The sequence below is a fragment of the Panonychus citri genome, unplaced genomic scaffold (genome assembly GCF_014898815.1).
Source record: "Panonychus citri isolate SS breed McGregor unplaced genomic scaffold, ASM1489881v1 Contig00135, whole genome shotgun sequence".
In the NCBI taxonomy this organism is placed as follows: Eukaryota; Metazoa; Arthropoda; class Arachnida; order Trombidiformes; family Tetranychidae; genus Panonychus; species Panonychus citri.
Genome location: NW_026515540.1, coordinates 2,252,332 through 2,269,575, shown reverse-complemented (window position 1 = coordinate 2,269,575; position 17,244 = coordinate 2,252,332). Strand labels below are relative to the sequence as shown.

At 35.2% G+C, this 17,244-nt stretch overlaps 2 protein-coding genes and 1 long non-coding RNA gene across 3 annotated transcripts; all 3 read right to left on the bottom strand.

The window, feature by feature from the left end:
• Positions 1-647: 647 nt before the first annotated feature.
• On the bottom strand, positions 648-1,619 carry LOC128391811 (calpain-7-like). The gene has a single exon (XM_053351757.1). It carries the CDS (start codon positions 1,314-1,316, stop codon positions 663-665), a length of 654 nt encoding a protein of 217 aa, XP_053207732.1. The 5' UTR covers positions 1,317-1,619; the 3' UTR covers positions 648-662.
• Positions 1,620-2,392: 773 nt separating this feature from the next.
• Positions 2,393-4,061, bottom strand: LOC128391810 (uncharacterized). Its single transcript, XR_008325868.1, has 2 exons — positions 2,750-4,061; positions 2,393-2,658 (listed from the first exon to the last, which is right to left on the bottom strand). It is a non-coding gene; the product is annotated as an uncharacterized LOC128391810 (long non-coding RNA).
• Positions 4,062-13,666: 9,605 nt separating this feature from the next.
• LOC128391738 (calpain-7-like) lies at positions 13,667-16,980 on the bottom strand. Its single transcript, XM_053351684.1, is given in 5 exon segments — positions 13,667-15,342; positions 15,420-15,566; positions 15,630-15,981; positions 15,983-16,326; positions 16,408-16,980. Coding segments are annotated over 5 exon segments (2,490 nt in total). The 5' UTR covers positions 16,801-16,980; the 3' UTR covers positions 13,667-14,088.
• Between the last annotated feature and the right edge of the window lie 264 nt (positions 16,981-17,244).

Genomic DNA, 17,244 nt, shown 5'->3' with positions numbered 1-17,244 from the left:
ATGAAAGTAAATCGAAACAAACAAACATTAGAAACGCCTTCAGATCAGTTTACCCTCGAGTCGGGGAAACAATCAAGTAACAATTAAAAATCTTCCAGCTAAATTGATTCACACTATACGAATATGTTTCAATAGTTTCTATTATAAATTAGTTAGTAATCTATTTAATTGAATAATTAACTTAAAATCGAATCAATTTAATTTGTTCACCTTCAATGTCTTTCAGAGTATTCAAATCGAGATTTTATCTTCTATTTGACCTTGATCATTGAGGTTACTTTCTAATCATAATTAACAATCTTGTTCTCACTCTTGGCCTCTAACCTTCAATATTGGTCAGTTACAATTAACTTTTGTTAACAATTGACTTGGTTTTTCGTACCATAGATTTTAAAACAATTACATGAGCGAATTGAGGAAGAACCAAACAAATCTAATAAACGTTATCATTGTCACATTGATCTTGATACTCGAATCAAAATTGATCCGGTTTCATAATAAATTAGCTTCTTATCGTTGGAAGATTAAAATTCATTTTCATCAGAAATCGATAAAAGTTCAGTATGTATCGTTCAATTTGGCCATTTGTCTTTATTAATTTGATTCTCATTTTGTACAGTAACTTTTGGAACCAATTTTTTTACTTGTTTTTGATCAACTTTCTAATCAGTTACAATCGGTTTGATTCCTTCATCGTTTTCGACTCTGATTCCATCAGATGTTGAAGTCATTGGTTCTTTAAGATCAATGAGAAGATCATTCGTTGCCTCATTGGCACCTTTGACATCAAGTAAATAAACGGGATTGAGTTTATATGTTAACGGGAAATTGGGACAACCACCGGCAGTTGATTCATCCCATGAACCATTAGTTATCTTTTCAACATATTGATAGGATTCATTTAATCGTTTAAAGGTAAACAGAACAGGTGAATAAACTCTGATTGTGTAATAAATGGTTGTCGTCTTCTCATATTGAGAAATGACCAGAACGAATTTGGTTGCTCCACCTTCGGGAATGTTAATCTTGCATAGATAATGTGGACTATTGATTCGGACTCCGTCAATATAAGGAGCGGGATCGAAGGGTAGATAAACTTTTTCGGTTCCTTTGTAAACAACTAAAGTGATGAATTCACGATTTTGAGCGAAATCTTGTTTATCGACAATATGCCGAGTCAATAGAACCCAAACTGATGTCGAATCACTGGAAACGTCCAAAGCAAATTGTGGATTCTCACCGATATTGTACAAATCTTTCGCTGGTCCTGACCCCGCTTGCCAACATCCATGAGTATTGGCCATCGGTGGAAACATTGTTTCTGTCTACTTGATAAAGTTAATTGACCAATTTTATCAGTGAAAGGTAACGGAAAGGCAAACCTTTCTTTTAGATCAATTGTAAGAAAAGGTAAATACTCTAATCCATTGATGACAGAGGTTTTCTTAATCACAGCTAATTCTTCACGAGAGTAACTAGATGTTCCAATAACAGTTAATCGTTTCTCTGAAAATGATGTTCGCTTCCAAGCTCCAGAAGATTCATATGAATCGTTTTGAGATGAACCTGAAATCGGATTCTCAGTGTTGGTGGTTGTTGATTCTGATTTTCGAATGTTTGATTTTTGATTTTATTACAATGAGGCTAAAATTTTATTGAGATTCTTGATTATGTTGGTTAGTTTTGAAAGTTTAAATCACCAGGATGATAACGAACTCGAAAGTAATTTGATTACATTAAATTGACTTCGATAATCAGATTCGTTTTCTCGACCTTTTCGTTTATTCATATTAATTTAATTCCTACTGGAACATTTGATAAGTATAAGTTTTTTTGTTATTAAAGTCTACAAGACTGTAGCTCAGTAAGATAATTACAATTTGTATTAGTAGATTGTTGGAATTGTGTTGATATGAATAAAATCCGCAAAGTCTACATTAAAAATACATGAAATAAGTATTGGCAAAATTTTGTTGACGTTTATGTTTTAAACTGAATCTCATTTATTGATTGACAATTGAATGAATATGAAGTTTGACTGACACTCAATTGTCATATTTCAAGGTCATAAAGGTTATTCAGAGAAGAACAAACTTGAAGGTCATTCGAAGAACTTTTTAAAAACTTTAAATTTTTTCAAGCCTAACTTCAAATGCGTTCTTCTTCATTGCTGATTGATTTGAACAGAATTGAACGAAAAATTGGAGTTTTGTTTTGTTTTAAATTGAATCTCGTTTATTGATTGTATGAATATGATGTTATAAATATCAATATGAATGTTTGATGTTTGATGTTATTACAATGAGGATAAAATTACATTGAGATTCTTGATGATGTTGGTGATTGGTGACAATTGAGCAGATTAAGTGATCATAATCGTTGTTGTTGATGATGTTGATGTTGATGTTGATGATTTACCACCAGCTATTGTCTTCCCATCCCCATCCCCATGAAGGCCATGAAGGCCATGATGACCATGATGGTTGACTCCACCAATCATCATGACCAATTAAACCCAATGAAACTTTGGTTGGAATTGGTAAACTGATGTGTTTCTTATGGAGAGTGATCTTCAATGTGGCTTCAGTCACCAAAAGAGTGGCAGCAAGAATAAGGGAGATGATTAAAATCTTTGAATTCATGATGATTGAGAAAATTCTGTAATAATCGAAAAGAAGACAAACAATTAGTAACAATTATTAACAATTAGTAACAAAGATCAACAAGTAAAAGTAAGACGATGATTTACCTTTGTTAACTAAACCACTTGTTGTTTGATGAACAGATTCAAATGAAATGTGATAATTCACAACCAAATCTTTTCGTCTTATATACTTTGCTTAATAAACTAACCACACACAATTAAGGCAGGACTAAAGGTTGAGGTCATTATTTATTTCTGATGATGATCAACAACAAACTTCAGGTCATATTTTGATTATGATTGTTAATGATGTGTGATTTTGATTGTAAAAAAGTATAATAAAAATCACCAAGAAAGTATTAAATAATAAATGAAAGTTAATCCATTATGGATTATCCATACAAGAAAATTAAAGTTGTGCCATTTGACTTTCCAAGACTCTCATAGCATGTTCCTTTTGGGCTGGAGTTTCAAGAACAAGATTGAAACAAGAACACAAATCATAGTAAGCACGTCGAACTTCCTCAATTGTCCAGCGATGACCTCGATCACGCTCAAAAGCTTGTACGACAGTGAGTAGCATTAACCAATCCATACGTGGTACCCAACATAAATGTGTAGTGTTTCCAAAGTGTAGCATTATCATTGCGATCTGAAGCTCATTCAATACGACAGGTGGTTCAACCCGTACTGGGGCGAGGTTAAGTGCATACATTTTCTGAAGGTATAAATTTGCTACACGAGGATAAACAGATTTGTATTCATCATTATCAGAAGTAAATTCAAAGAATGAATGGTTTCGAAACCCGGTTGAATCCGACATTGGAATAGATAATTTGGTTTGGACAATTAAAACAATCTTCGATTATTCATCAAAAACAACACACAATTAAACTGAAATTACTAAAAATTCAGAGGAGAACAGTAATAAGAATAGAAAACAAGAAATTGAATCAATGTAAATTCAAGTCTTGAATTTCAAGAGACAAAATTGTAAACAAAGGACTTATCCGAAATGAGTAGTTTTTACTAGTTGCTAACACTAACTAGTAGCTCCGCCCAAGTAGTACTGTCCGAATCTGAAAATTTACACTAAACTATTTAGTGGTTACCATGGCATTAGGGATAGTATAGGGGTGGAAATCTAGTCGGTGATTTTGCTCATCTACTTTTCATCCCCTCACACTACTTTTGGGTTGCTAAGGTAAACAAAGACTTTACATATTGTTTTTAATGAAAAATGAACCCGCCATAAACAAAAATTTTATTTAATTATTTTTAAAAATAAGATTTGATTAATTTCCGGCAGTACTAGATCTTATAATTTAATTAAAATAAATAAAAAAGTTAAATAATCCTTTAATTGATGTTTTAATGCTGATGTAAAATTGGAATATTAAACCTTAGTTGAATCTAATTACGATAGATGGCGCTCTAACTAGTAGGTGATTCGGATGCTACTTTTAAGTATTTTCTATCTAGTAAATACTATCTAGAGTAGTATGTAGTATTTACTACACATTTCGGATAAGTCCAAAGAGAAAGAGAAAATTGTCTCCTTGACAACAAGTGGTTCGAAACAAATTAGCGGGAACAATAATCTAATTCCGCTCATGATATTTTCTCGATCATTTTTCAATTGGAATTACTTTTTACTAATTTTCGATAGAAATTTGAATTGATCGATAAAAGTTCAGTATGAATCGTTCAATTTGGTCATTTGTCTTGATTAGTTTGATTCTCATTTTGTACAGTAACTTTTGGGAACCAATTTTTTTACTTGTTTTTGATCAACTTTCTAATCAGTTAAAATCAGTTTGATTCCTTGCATTATTATTTGTATGACTTAAATTAATTGAGTAAAAATTGGATTTTTTGTTTACATTTTTAATTATTGAGATCAAATTGGATTCATTGATGGAAATCATATTGATTATGTTTCCACATTGTTGGTTAAGCAGGTAAACTGGTGACACTTATTCAAATTCTTCGATTTAACAACTTTAAGGATTTTATTCCAATCACTGAATTAAGTTTTTTTTTTGTTTCACAATTAGTTTTTTATTCATAGTCACCTTAATTGATCTTCACTGATCGGGGTGAATTACATTACTTTATTTACTTTTTTCAATATTCTGTTTATAAAAGAGAGAGATAAGTCAAATAAAGGTGACTTCCACCTATGAAGGAGATAGAGATAAAGAGAAGAAAACAAAGTTATAAAACGATTAACTAATCTCTTTATCTCCTTGACATTTTCACAACACTTCCGAATGACCATTTTTGAGCAGTGCCTGCGATCAGTAGAGATAACAAAGAGGATTATAATTAGAATGATTTACATTCGATTTTAGCATCATTCTAATTTCATTTGCTGATGGTATTCGCTTTCCTTCTTTGGTTAGTTCTAAGTACTTTCGATACAATTTGATCGTGAAACATGAGTCCAGTCCTGGATTATGACCGTTGAGAGGATTATACGAGTCTCTTTTTAACCCCTTTGAATGAGGAAAGAAGAAGTTTACTAGTTTTTCTAATGAAATTTTTCCATAGAGTTTCTGGACATTGACCACTTCGATTTTCCATTCCTTAAGATCACCATCACTTATATTTATCTTTTTTAGTTCTTTATCGTCGGAATCGAATATGAGAACTCGTTTTTCGCCACAGGCTAGTAGAATGTTTGACTTTATCTCGTCTAGTGATTTTCCGTCTTGTAATTGTTGTAATTGGACGCTGGATATTGGGGTAGTCAAGTGGGTAACATTCGTGGTTTTTAGATACTCGGAATAGATAACCTGAGCACCAAGACTATTGCTGCTGAACCAGCCAGCGAGGGTGACGAAAAGTGCTTTCCCGTCAGTGGCCATGCCTTCGGTGTCAATAGCGAGGGTTGGCTTTTCTTCTCCAACTTTTCCAATAGGCTTTAATTTCCCGAGTAACTTGAAGTCCAAGTTTCCGACGTTCTTCCAAAAGATGGGATTCTCTTTTAATTTACGTCGTTTTGAAGAAGGTTGATCATCGGTAGAGATGAGGTTAACTCGTGGAGGCTCTTCACCTTTTCTCAACCAGGAACAATGAGCTATTTGGTGACCATTCTCAAGACAGGCAGCGCAGAAGGTGCAATCGCGGGTTTCGTGTGCATATCTGAAGCAAATTGCACAATGTTTTTCCCTTAACTTAGATACAATGGGGCAAAATTTCAGGATTTTCTTGGTTTCTTGGTAACCGTAATCTAAGTCTTTTTGATTTCCAGCGGAAATCGTTACCTTGGCCATTTTTCTATTGTCTAATTGAGTACATTGTACGGTGAAATTTTTGTTATTCCTAATTGAAGTGGAAATGGGAACACCGAACTGGTTAAATACTCCTCGTAAGTATCGAGTCAAGATTAATATATTGGTGATAAAGAGGAAAGGAGAATTATCACCGGGCATCTAATAAAGGAGAAATAAAATAAAACTTAAAATTAGAATAATTGGTTAATTGGGATGTAGTCGGGCTTAATTGGGAAAGTTTTATCCTTATTCTTTTTCTTAGTTTTGCTTATGATGACAGGCTCAGTGATCATTGAGTAAATTGTTGGTCTAGGTTGATAGATTATTTTGACGATTTTGAGAATCAACATAACGAGAATAGAAAGGGAGATGAGTCCGAGAAAGAGGTTAAAAGCGTCACGTTTTAGGTACGTGAACCAAGATTCATTGGTTTGACGTTGAGCTTCGATGACTACATTTTTGAGCAATTCTAACTTTTCTGGTTCTAATTTTATTCTCTCATAATCGTAGGGTGATAATTGCCAGTTGATTGTTGTTGACCAGGAAGTCACGTCTTTCTCATGTGTGAATGTTAGGTCGTTAGATGTATACGAGGTTTGACCGATCTGAAATGACATTGAGCGAGATATTTTCAGTACTTGGTTTGGACAAGGTCGGGTGATGTTAAAAATGGTGAGATTGTGGCCATAACAATAGACGAAAAAATCTTCGTTAACGATTTTCGTTTGGGGTTTTTTAATTTGAAAGTTGTAAGAGCCAATTTGAACACAATCTGATAATTTCCATAATCCGGCCTCAGGCACTTTGTGACAGAACTTTCCCGTATCAAAATTTAGTTTTTTCGATGCAAAATCATCTTCGGTTACTTCACACATTTCAGGCGGCTTCGAGGTGGTGTTTACCACGATAAACTTCGGGCCAACATAATTCTTGATACAGATTTCAGTGTTGTTTACTTCTTGAATTAAGGTGAATGGATCAACTTTGTGTATGATGAGATCATCAGCGTAATTATCGACTCTGAATAATAACTTGACGAGGATTGTTTTGTTGATCGTTTTGAAAGTTACTTTGCAATTTTCCATGGAGCTTAAGGGGCAACTTTTCCCACATGGTAACTCTACTTTGAAAAAGTTCAATAAGCTTTCCGGTATCTTTTCCCCATTTTCCATTGCGACTCTGGTTTCTCTCATGATTTCGTTGATTCGTTGTGTTTGATAAACAACAGTGGCTGATTGGAGAGGTGATTGGGATCATTTGCTCTAACTCATCTAGTCAGTGTTCGTTGAAAGGATCTGATCTGCAATGTGCTTGAGGTTATTTTGATGGTTATTTAGTACCTCGTAGGTTAGATTTGAGGCTGTTGCTAACAAGTCATAATTTGGTGATTGGAGATCCAATTCTTAATTGTACCGAACAATTACAGCTAATGATCCTATTAGAAGAGTTGAAAATATTACTCTTTTTTCTTCTTTTCTGTGTTATATTTGATCCAAAAGTGAAAGTGTAAGTTGATTTTCAACATAAGATTCACAGTGTTGTCGTGCTAGCTCAAATATATCTTCTCTATTATATGGTTTTAAGCCACAAAACCATTTTATTTCCTCTCCACACCTCGGTGCTTCCTTTATGAGTCTTTTGCAGGCAAATTTGTTGACCGGTCCCTGATTATCGATCTCACACTTATCTGCGTCAATACTCAAGCTTCCATGTATGGGTGATTTAATTTGTAAGCATGGATTCTGTATGATTATCGTGTAATTTACATTTTTACGTCCATTTATTATCTTATGCTTCGTTGCTCTCCAGATCACGTCAGCACCATATTCAGTCCCGGAAACGAAGCTTATCAGAAAGAGAATGATTAGTATCATCATCTGTTTGTTGAGATGAGAGGGTGATAGTGATCGAGACCTGCGATCTCTTGAATTAAACTTTGATAATTGAGAGGCATGGGCTCGAATTTCATGATCATCATTCTTGATGATGTAAGTTGTTTCTCCTATTTTATCAGTGATGGTAAACGGTCCCTCTTTTCTAGTGTCTAATTTGTCGGTTCGAATATTTTTCTTGTAGAGGACCTTTTCACCGATTTCGAAATTCACAATCTTGGATTTTGAATCATGATAAGCTGTTTGTTTTTCTTTAGCTTCGAGAGAGAAGATTTTCGATTGATCTCTGATAGTTTTCCATTCGTTGATGATGAATTTAGTGTAATCATCAATGTTGGTTTGGTCACTGGTGGGTGAGAGGTTGATGTCGACGGGGAAATTAGCTTCTCGACCATATATGAGATAAAATGGGGAAGCTCTTGTGCTGCTGTTCGCTGCTGTATTGTAAGCGAAGGTAATTAGGGGTAGCATTTGAGTCCATTTCGATTTATTTTCTTGACAATAATGAATTAACATTTGGCAAAGGGTTCGGTTGACCCGCTCGGTTAATCCATTGGTTTGAGGGTGATAGGCGGTTGAAAATTGCCAGCGGGAAGTCATGAATTCACTGAGTTTCTGAATTATTGATGAAGTGAAATTGGTACCTTGATCAGATAGGATAGAGGCGGGGCAACCGTGGCGAGCAACGATGTTTTCGATCAGGAATTTTGCGGTTACTGAGGCGGTCTTGTGAGTGAGCGCCTTTGTCTCCACCCACCGAGTAAAGTAATCAGTGGCCACGATGATATATTTCTTTCCTGATGAAAATGGTAATGGACCAACTATATCGATTCCCAGTTTCTCGAAAGGTTTGCCAACATGAATTGATTTCATTGGTGCATCGACTTTTGTTTGTTTATTAAATTGACAATCGCGACAATTTTTGATGTAATTTGTTATCACCTGGTGCATCTTTGGCCAGTAATATCGTTGACGAACACGATTGTAAGTCTGATAGACTCCACAATGACCTCCGATTGGATCATCATGATAAGATTTCAAAAGTTCATCAATTAAAGTCTCAGGAACCACTTGGACCCATCGGCTACCATATTCGGTTATAATTTTTCTCTCTAGTAGTTCGTTTCTAATACGATGATTATTAACAAGTTTAGTTTTTGTTAATTTATCTAGAGAGTCCAAATTTGATAGTTGATTTATTTTTAATTGAGTGAAAGGATCGCTATGTTGTTCAGCGATTAGTTTACTTGTTTCCTTGGAGTCCTCTTGAATTAATAAGGTGAAGATCTCATCACCTTGTTCAAATTGTTCATCTTTATCGTTAAATTCAGGATCATGAGTCGGGTAACGGCTCAGACAATCAGCATCAGCGTGAGTTTTTCCAGATTTGTAAATGATAGTGAAATCGAACGATTGTAAGGTTATGGAATAACGCATAAGGCGAGGAGGAAGTTTAGCCTTTGACCTTAAAAAGCACAAGGCACAATGGTCAGTAATGATCTCGAATTTGGATCCTTCGAGGTAGGGGCGGAATTTTTCTACGGCATAAATAATGGCGAGACATTCTTTATCGGAGATCGGATAATTGACTTCGGCTCCTTGTAATTGTCGGCTGGCGTAGGCGATCGGCTTCCATTTATTATCGTGACGCTGGAGGAGAATCGCACCTAATCCGAAATCAGAAGCATCGGTTCTCAATTGAATTGGTCGATTTGGATCAAAGTGTTCGAGGACATGAGTGGAGCAGAGTAACTTTTTTAGTTGTTCAAAAGACTCATGTTCATCGGAGCCCCAAATGAAAGGTGCTTCTTTTCGTGTCAGTTGAGTGAGAGGGCGAGCGATCTTAGCGAAATCGCGAATGAATTTTCGATAATATGAGCAAAGTGCAACAAAAGCTCGGACATCTCGAAGTGTTAACGGGATCGGGTAATCACGGATTGTCCTTATCTTCTCAGGATCTGGTTCTTGTCCATCTTCACTGATGACATAGCCAAGATAAAGAATTTTCTTTTTAAAGAAGGTACACTTCTCGGGCTTGAGGGTCAGTCCGGCGGTTCTCAATCTGTTGAAGACTGATCGTAATCGATTGAAATGCTCATTCATGGTTCGACTGAATATGATAATATCGTCGATGTAAACGAGACAAGAATTGTATTTGAGGCCAGCCAGGCAAACGTCCATTAATCGCTGGAAAGTGGCGGGGGCGTTGCAGAGGCCAAAGGGCATCACTTTGTACTCATACATTCCAAATGTTGTTACAAAGGCACTTTTAATTCGATCGACTGGGTTTAATTCGACTTGATGGTAGCCACTTCGAAGGTCAAGTAAGCTGAAATACTTTGCACCTTGGAGGCAATCGAGTGAGGTGTTAATATCGGGAATCGGATATCGATCTTTCTTGGTGATCGCATTCAATTTACGATAATCAACACAAAGTCTCCAATCTTTGGTTTTCTTGCTAACTAGGACAACAGGAGATGACCAGGGAGAGGAAGACTCAACGATAATATCGTCCAGGAGCATCTCATCTATTAGGGCTTTAGTTATTTCCCTTTTCGCAGCACCTTGAGTGTAAGGAGCACAAGCAATTGGAGGATGATTATTGGTATCGATGGAGTGGGTGAACAGGCTTGAACGGCCAATCTCACGTTGGTTCGTAGCGAAGACGTCCCGAAACTCGTTGCAAAGGTTGTACAATTTATCTTTATCACTATCACTGACTTCACTGTCAATATCGATGGTGATGGAACGGTCGATGTTGTCGATATCGATAGTAGATGATTCACTTTCACTTGCTTCAATTGTTTCAATTGATTCAGTTGATTCACTTGTGTTAGTTACTTCAGTATCAATTTGTTTGATTGGTTGACTGTTAATGTGTACCCTACCGGCTGAACAATCAATCACTATATTAGCCTTTGACATAACATCTTGACCGATTAAGACACTAAATTGTTTGGGTAATCGATCGATTACTTGGACTGTAGTTACTATCAATAGGGCTGAATTATTGTCACTGATCTTGATTGTAATATCGACTTGACCTAAGATTTGAATTGGCTTATCATTGGCCGCTAGGGGAGTTGGACCTTTATATGGTTCTAAATTCAGTTTCAATTGCTCAACTAATTGTTTCGTAATCAGGGTCATGTCAGAGCCGGTGTCGAACATGGCTTCAACTCTATGATTATCAACTTTAATCTGTTGATGGATTAGCTTTTTCTTGAAAATCGAGCAAATGGCTGAGACCTGAGGCTCTTCCTCTTCACTAGTGTAATCATCATCTTCTGCATCATAATCAACTTTAGTGATGGTTCTAATTTGAGGACCTTGATTTGATTGCTCTTGCTGGTTAGAGGGATTCTCTCTTTGCCTGTTCTCATTTCTCTCTCTCCAGTTTCGATCATTACTAGAACGATTTTGATAATTTCTATTGTCTCTCCGTTTACTACGATTGTAGAACGGTTGTTGATTGATCTGGGCTGGTGAGGCTTGTTGATTGACTTGTGGTTGATTAGGCTGAATCGATTGATCTTGTGATTGCATAGCATTAGATTGCAATGGTAAGTTCTGTTGGTTTGACTGAGCTGGTTGAATCAGTGGACTGCTAATTGGCTGAAAGTTATTGGCTTGAATTGCTGCCATTCGGTGGCGACAATTTTCTTCGGTGTGGCCGCGATGACCGCAAAAGTTGCAAGTGACTCGATTCTGATTGAAGGCTTTAGCAGTAAATGTATTTAACTTTTCTTCTAATTGATCAAATTTTGATTGTAACCGATTCAAAGTGTTCAACAATTTGCTTTCGATTGCATTTGATGAATTAGACTCGAGGCTAAAATTATGATTTGGCTTGACCTCACCATTGACTAAGGCCTTGTCAGCTAATTTGGCTGCCTCGATTAATTCACTCAGTGTCTTCGGGTTTTGTAAAGTTGTGACAAATTTAATCTGAGGTAAGAATCGTTCAGAGATGAAACTAATCATTAAGCTCTCAGGCATCTGACTGTTCATTCGAGAGCAAAGCTCTTGAATCTCATAGATGAAGCTAGTTGTTGGTTGGCCTGGTTTCTGTTTGCTATTATGAAGCTGTTGAGAGAGGTGAGTACGATAATCTGCTGGACAGAGTCCAGTTATCATGCATTCTCTAAGCTGTTCGTAAGTCGTTGGCTTATTGGCTGGTCCGAATGAACTAACGGTCAAGTTGTACCAACGACGAGCTGAGCCTTGAAGGTAGAATGGAATTATTTTAAACATTTCGGCTGCATTTAAACCTAATGCTTGAGAGGCGAATTCAAATTGGACCAACCAATCAACTACATCTTCATTATCTCCCCTGAAAGGTTCAATAGTTATATGGTTCTTTAAAAGGTTAGAAAGATTAATGTTCATAACTGAAGGAGCTGGTTGATTAAATTCCTGATTAGGTGTTGATGATAATGATGGTGCAGTAGGAGGTACTGACATTTCGATCTAATGATGTTAGTCAAAGGATAGTAAAAGTTTATGATTGTTCAATTAATTTTAATCTAATGATAATTTATGATTGAAGTAACAAATTGACGTGTGGTAAAGTTATTTTAAGGTTAAAAGGTGTTATCATTTGTTGAGGGTTAATTAAAGTCAATGTAGTGATTTGCTGATGATGCTTATCATTGCATGATTATTTTAATAGCGCTTGTTAATTGTTGATTTGATTGAATCATTAGATATTGATTGGTAATTGTTTTTATAGTTAATTTGTTTGGTTGTTAGAATTATACGCGAAGGTCGAAGGTAGGGAGTTCGTGATTGCAGAATTACATGGTTGATAAGTTTAATATTTTATAAGTTCTTGAGGTTAAGCTGATCAAGGTTCTGAGTTAGCTTGAATCTACACTGATTCAGTTTTTCACTTATAGTTTCATTTTGAATCTTCACTGATTCACAATGAATTCTGGGCTCAGTACGAATCTTCACTGATTCGATTGATACCAACTATGATTTGAATATTCACTGGTTCGTGCGTAACTAAATTGATGGAATCTTCACTGATTCTGATCACCTCGAATTAGATTGAATCTTCACTGATTCTGATCTTAATTGGTGAGAGGTTTCAGTTTCGATTCAGCAAATGGAGTAATCGAAGGTGAAGGTTAATAAAATGTTCTGGAAAGACTGTAACTTCCACAGGTTCTATTGAATTGTCACTATTGAGTTTAATTTTTTGTGTTTTTACCTTTCAGGTTTTAAGTTCAATTTTTCTTTGGTAAAGGGTGAGGAATAAGCGATCAGTAGTTTGCGAAACACTTATCTATATCTGTCTAGATTCATTTTCTCATGAACCTTTACTGATTCAATTGAGAAGTTCTGAGTAAGAACCTTCACTGGTTCAATTGAACTCTCGATCCGAATCGTCACTTATTCTGGTTTTGATTGGTTTGCAAAAGGGGTATTAGCATTTCGCTGATTCAATATTATCAATTAAATTGGAAAGTGTGAATTTGAGCATAAGGTTCACCCAATGAATCTTCACTGATTCATTATCATATTAAAGAAATCGTCACTGATTTGTTGTGAATTGGGTAAGGAAGCAATGTATAAATATATAAGAAGCTTTACCTTTTTCCAATTCCTTTTTCAGTTTTTCTTAATTGATTGTTGATTGAGCTGGCCAAATCCACTACCTATTTTGATTTACAATATTTGATTTTTAAAGGTAGAGAGAAAGAAGTTTTAAAATAACAATTTATTTGTTTTACAATTGAAAGATGGGAAAGAGTTTTGATTAATCACAAAAAACTAGCACCAATATACCCCTCACACGGGATCACCAAATGTTGGTTAAGCAGGTAAACTGGTGACACTTATTCAAATTCTTCGATTTAACAACTTTAAGGATTTTATTCCAATCACTGAATTAAGTTTTTTTTGTTTCACAATTAGTTTTTTATTCATAGTCACCTTAATTGATCTTCACTGATCGGGGTGAATTACATTACTTTATTTACTTTTTTCAATATTCTGTTTATAAAAGAGAGAGATAAGTCAAATAAAGGTGACTTCCACCTATGAAGGAGATAGAGATAAAGAGAAGAAAACAAAGTTATAAAACGATTAACTAATCTCTTTATCTCCTTGACATTTTCACAACACACATAAAATTTACATATCAATTAAAGATGATGAGAATGGCTTCCAATCTTGAAAACTTCAATAATGTTATAATAAAAAATAAATATCAAGATAATTTTCAAAATAAAATTTTCGATGTGATGATTTGCCAATTAAAACTATATTATTTGATCCTCGCAATTGAGATTGGGCAGGTTGATTTAATAGTCAAGAAAAAAGGTCCTTTCTGGTGTGGATCAAACGTCGATGGGATTATGTGATATGTACCCGGTGGCACTTTTCTCAATTTTAAAATGGTGAAACCAGATCGATATGCACCAGAATGAGCTCGATCAAAAAGTGACAAACTATTCGGATTACAGGGTGTAACTGGTCTGATTTCAAATCCAACAGAATACTGTTTGGGTCCTTTAAGATCAATGAGAAGATCATTAGTTGCCTCATTGGCACCTTTGACATCAAGTAAATAAACGGGATTGAGTTTATATGTTAACGGGAAATTGGGACAACCACCGGCAGTTGATTCATCCCATGAACCATTAGTTATCTTTTCAACATATTGATAGGATTCATTTAATCGTTTAAAGGTAAACAGAACAGGTGAATAAACTCTGATTGTGTAATAAATGGTTGTCGTCTTCTCATATTGAGAAATGACCAGAACGAATTTGGTTGCTCCACCTTCGGGAATGTTAATCTTGCATAGATAATGTGGACTATTGATTCGGACTCCGTCAATATAAGGAGCGGGATCGAAGGGTAGATAAACTTTTTCGGTTCCTTTGTAAACAACTAAAGTGATGAATTCACGATTTTGAGCGAAATCTTGTTTATCGACAATATGCCGAGTCAATAGAACCCAAACTGATGTCGAATCACTGGAAACGTCCAAAGCAAATTGTGGATTCTCACCGATATTGTACAAATCTTTCGCTGGTCCTAATCCCGCTTGCCAACATCCATGAGTACAAAAAGTATATTTAAAAAGTGAACAGCTCCAATTAAGATACATTGTGTCGAAAAAGTTGATCAAAGATTTAATATCGATGTAAAAAACACCATTATCATGATTACGAGCAGATCTTGGATCATAATGAAGCTTTTGTTTCAACGATGGTGTCCAGTTGACATTATCAATATCGGAAAAATTTCCCTTCCAAGATAAATGTCTCCAAGGATTTTTGAGTAAAAACAAACGATTACCATCAACCTCTTTAATGTCCAAAACAGCGTATGCATGATTAGGCACTAATCCAGATCTTTCTTGATCAAATTCAGATAAATCACCAGTTGCAACCGTTATTAAGACATCACCTCGATTGTAACGGTCAACTAAACCACGAAAAGTTTTCATCAGTGAATCTTTGGTTGTTAATCGTTCAGGAATCCATCCAGTTAAAGCATTTAAATCAATACTCTAAAATGAAGTTCCATAAAATTTCACAATTAGTTTTCTATTAAATCTTGAAATGTAAAAAAATCCATAAATCTTACAGAATTAGAGCCAGGAAAATCATAACCACCCATGACTTTCATGTAGGCCTTTTCCAAGATCGAAACCCAGAATTCATCATGATTAACGGAATGTGAACATAAAAGGCCATTATTTACATCGACTGGAAAATAGTCATCAATGATCACCTGATGGAAAGAGATTTGGATTAATTGGATTGATTCATTTTTTGTCAATTTCCTTCAACTCACCTTACGATCTAATCCATTAATATGAAGTTTAATCATGTATTTGCCACAAGGATTATAAACTGGTTGTCGATTGACATTTTGTGGATAAATCAGATTGGTAATTAGTTTCTTCTTGAATCTTTTCTCGTACAAAGCAGCAACGGTTAATGAAGCGATGAATGAACAATCAGAGACTAGGGTTTGTTTGACACTGAAACAATCAACTTCTTTGATGATTAATGGACTAGCAGCAATATCCTCAAGTCTTGACCACCGATGGAAACATCGTTTCTGTTTACTTGATAAAGTTAATTGACCAATTTTATCAGTAAAAGGTAACGGAAAGGCAAACCTTTCTTTTAGATCAATTGTGAAAAGGTAAATACTCTAATCCATTGATGACAGAGGTTTTCTTAATCACAGCTAATTCTTCACGAGAGTAACTAGATGTTCCAATAACAGTTAATCGTTTCTCTGAAAATGATGTTCGCTTCCAAGCTCCTGAAGATTCATATGAATCGTTTTGAGATGAACCTGAAATCGGATTCTCAGTGTTGGTGGTTGTTGATTCGGATTTTTTAATGTTACAATTTCCAAGAGAGGAAGTAACTTCATCGACATCTTTCCCTTTATCAGACAGTTCTTCTGCCCTGGAGATTGCACTTTGAGCTAATTGGGACAATTTTCTCTTCCTCTCTTCATCTTCAGTTGAATCTTTCTGAAAATGTAACAGAAAAGACAAATTATTATTCTAATAACAATGACAATTTTACTAAGAAAACAAGAACATTAGACTAACCGCTTTTAGACAAATTTCCACAGCATCGAGATACATTTCTATGGCAAATTTGTGATTGCCCGAGGCATCTTGTTCCAAGGCTTGATTGAGTAAGAATTGAGCTCTGCCCATTAATCCATTATCAATACTGTTACCAGGGTTAGATGATTGTGAACGATTATCTTTATCTCGCAAAATATTTGACAAAATTTCTGCTCTCTCAAGGTAAGATTCAATCTTATCTATTAGATTGGGTAATGTTGATCCAGAATCTTTGGCGATTAACAAATAGTGAATGGCCTCACGGTAAGAGGAAAGAGCGGCTTCAATGTCGTTACAATTGTCATGTTCAATTGCATCTTGGGCAAATCGGATTCCCTTCAGTTCAGCCTCTTTACCATTTGAATCCGACATTGCAATAGATAATTTGGTTTAGACAATTATAAAAATCTTCGACTATTCATCAAAAACAACACACGATTAAACTAAAATTACTAAATAATACAGAGGAGGAACAGTAATAAGAATAGAAAACAAGAAATTGACTCAATGTAAATTCAAGAGACAAAATTGTAAACAAAGAGAAAGAGAAAATTGTCTCCTTGACAACAAGTGGTTCGAAACAAATTAGCGGGAACAATAATCTAATTCCGCTCATGATATTTTCTCGATCATTTTTCAATTGGAATTACTTTTACTAATTTTCGATAGAAATTTGAATTGATCGATAAAAGTTCAGTATGAATCGTTCAATTTGGTCATTCGTCTTGAGATTAATTTGATTCTCATTTTGTACAGTAACTTTTTTGAACCAAATTAATCAAATCACTCGACAGACAATTTAATTCAAAATCAACA

Coding starts and splice junctions, on each gene's coding strand:
- LOC128391811 (XM_053351757.1), bottom strand. CDS start 1,316: ATGTTTCCACCGATGGCCAATACTCATGGATGTTGGCAAGCGGGGTCA.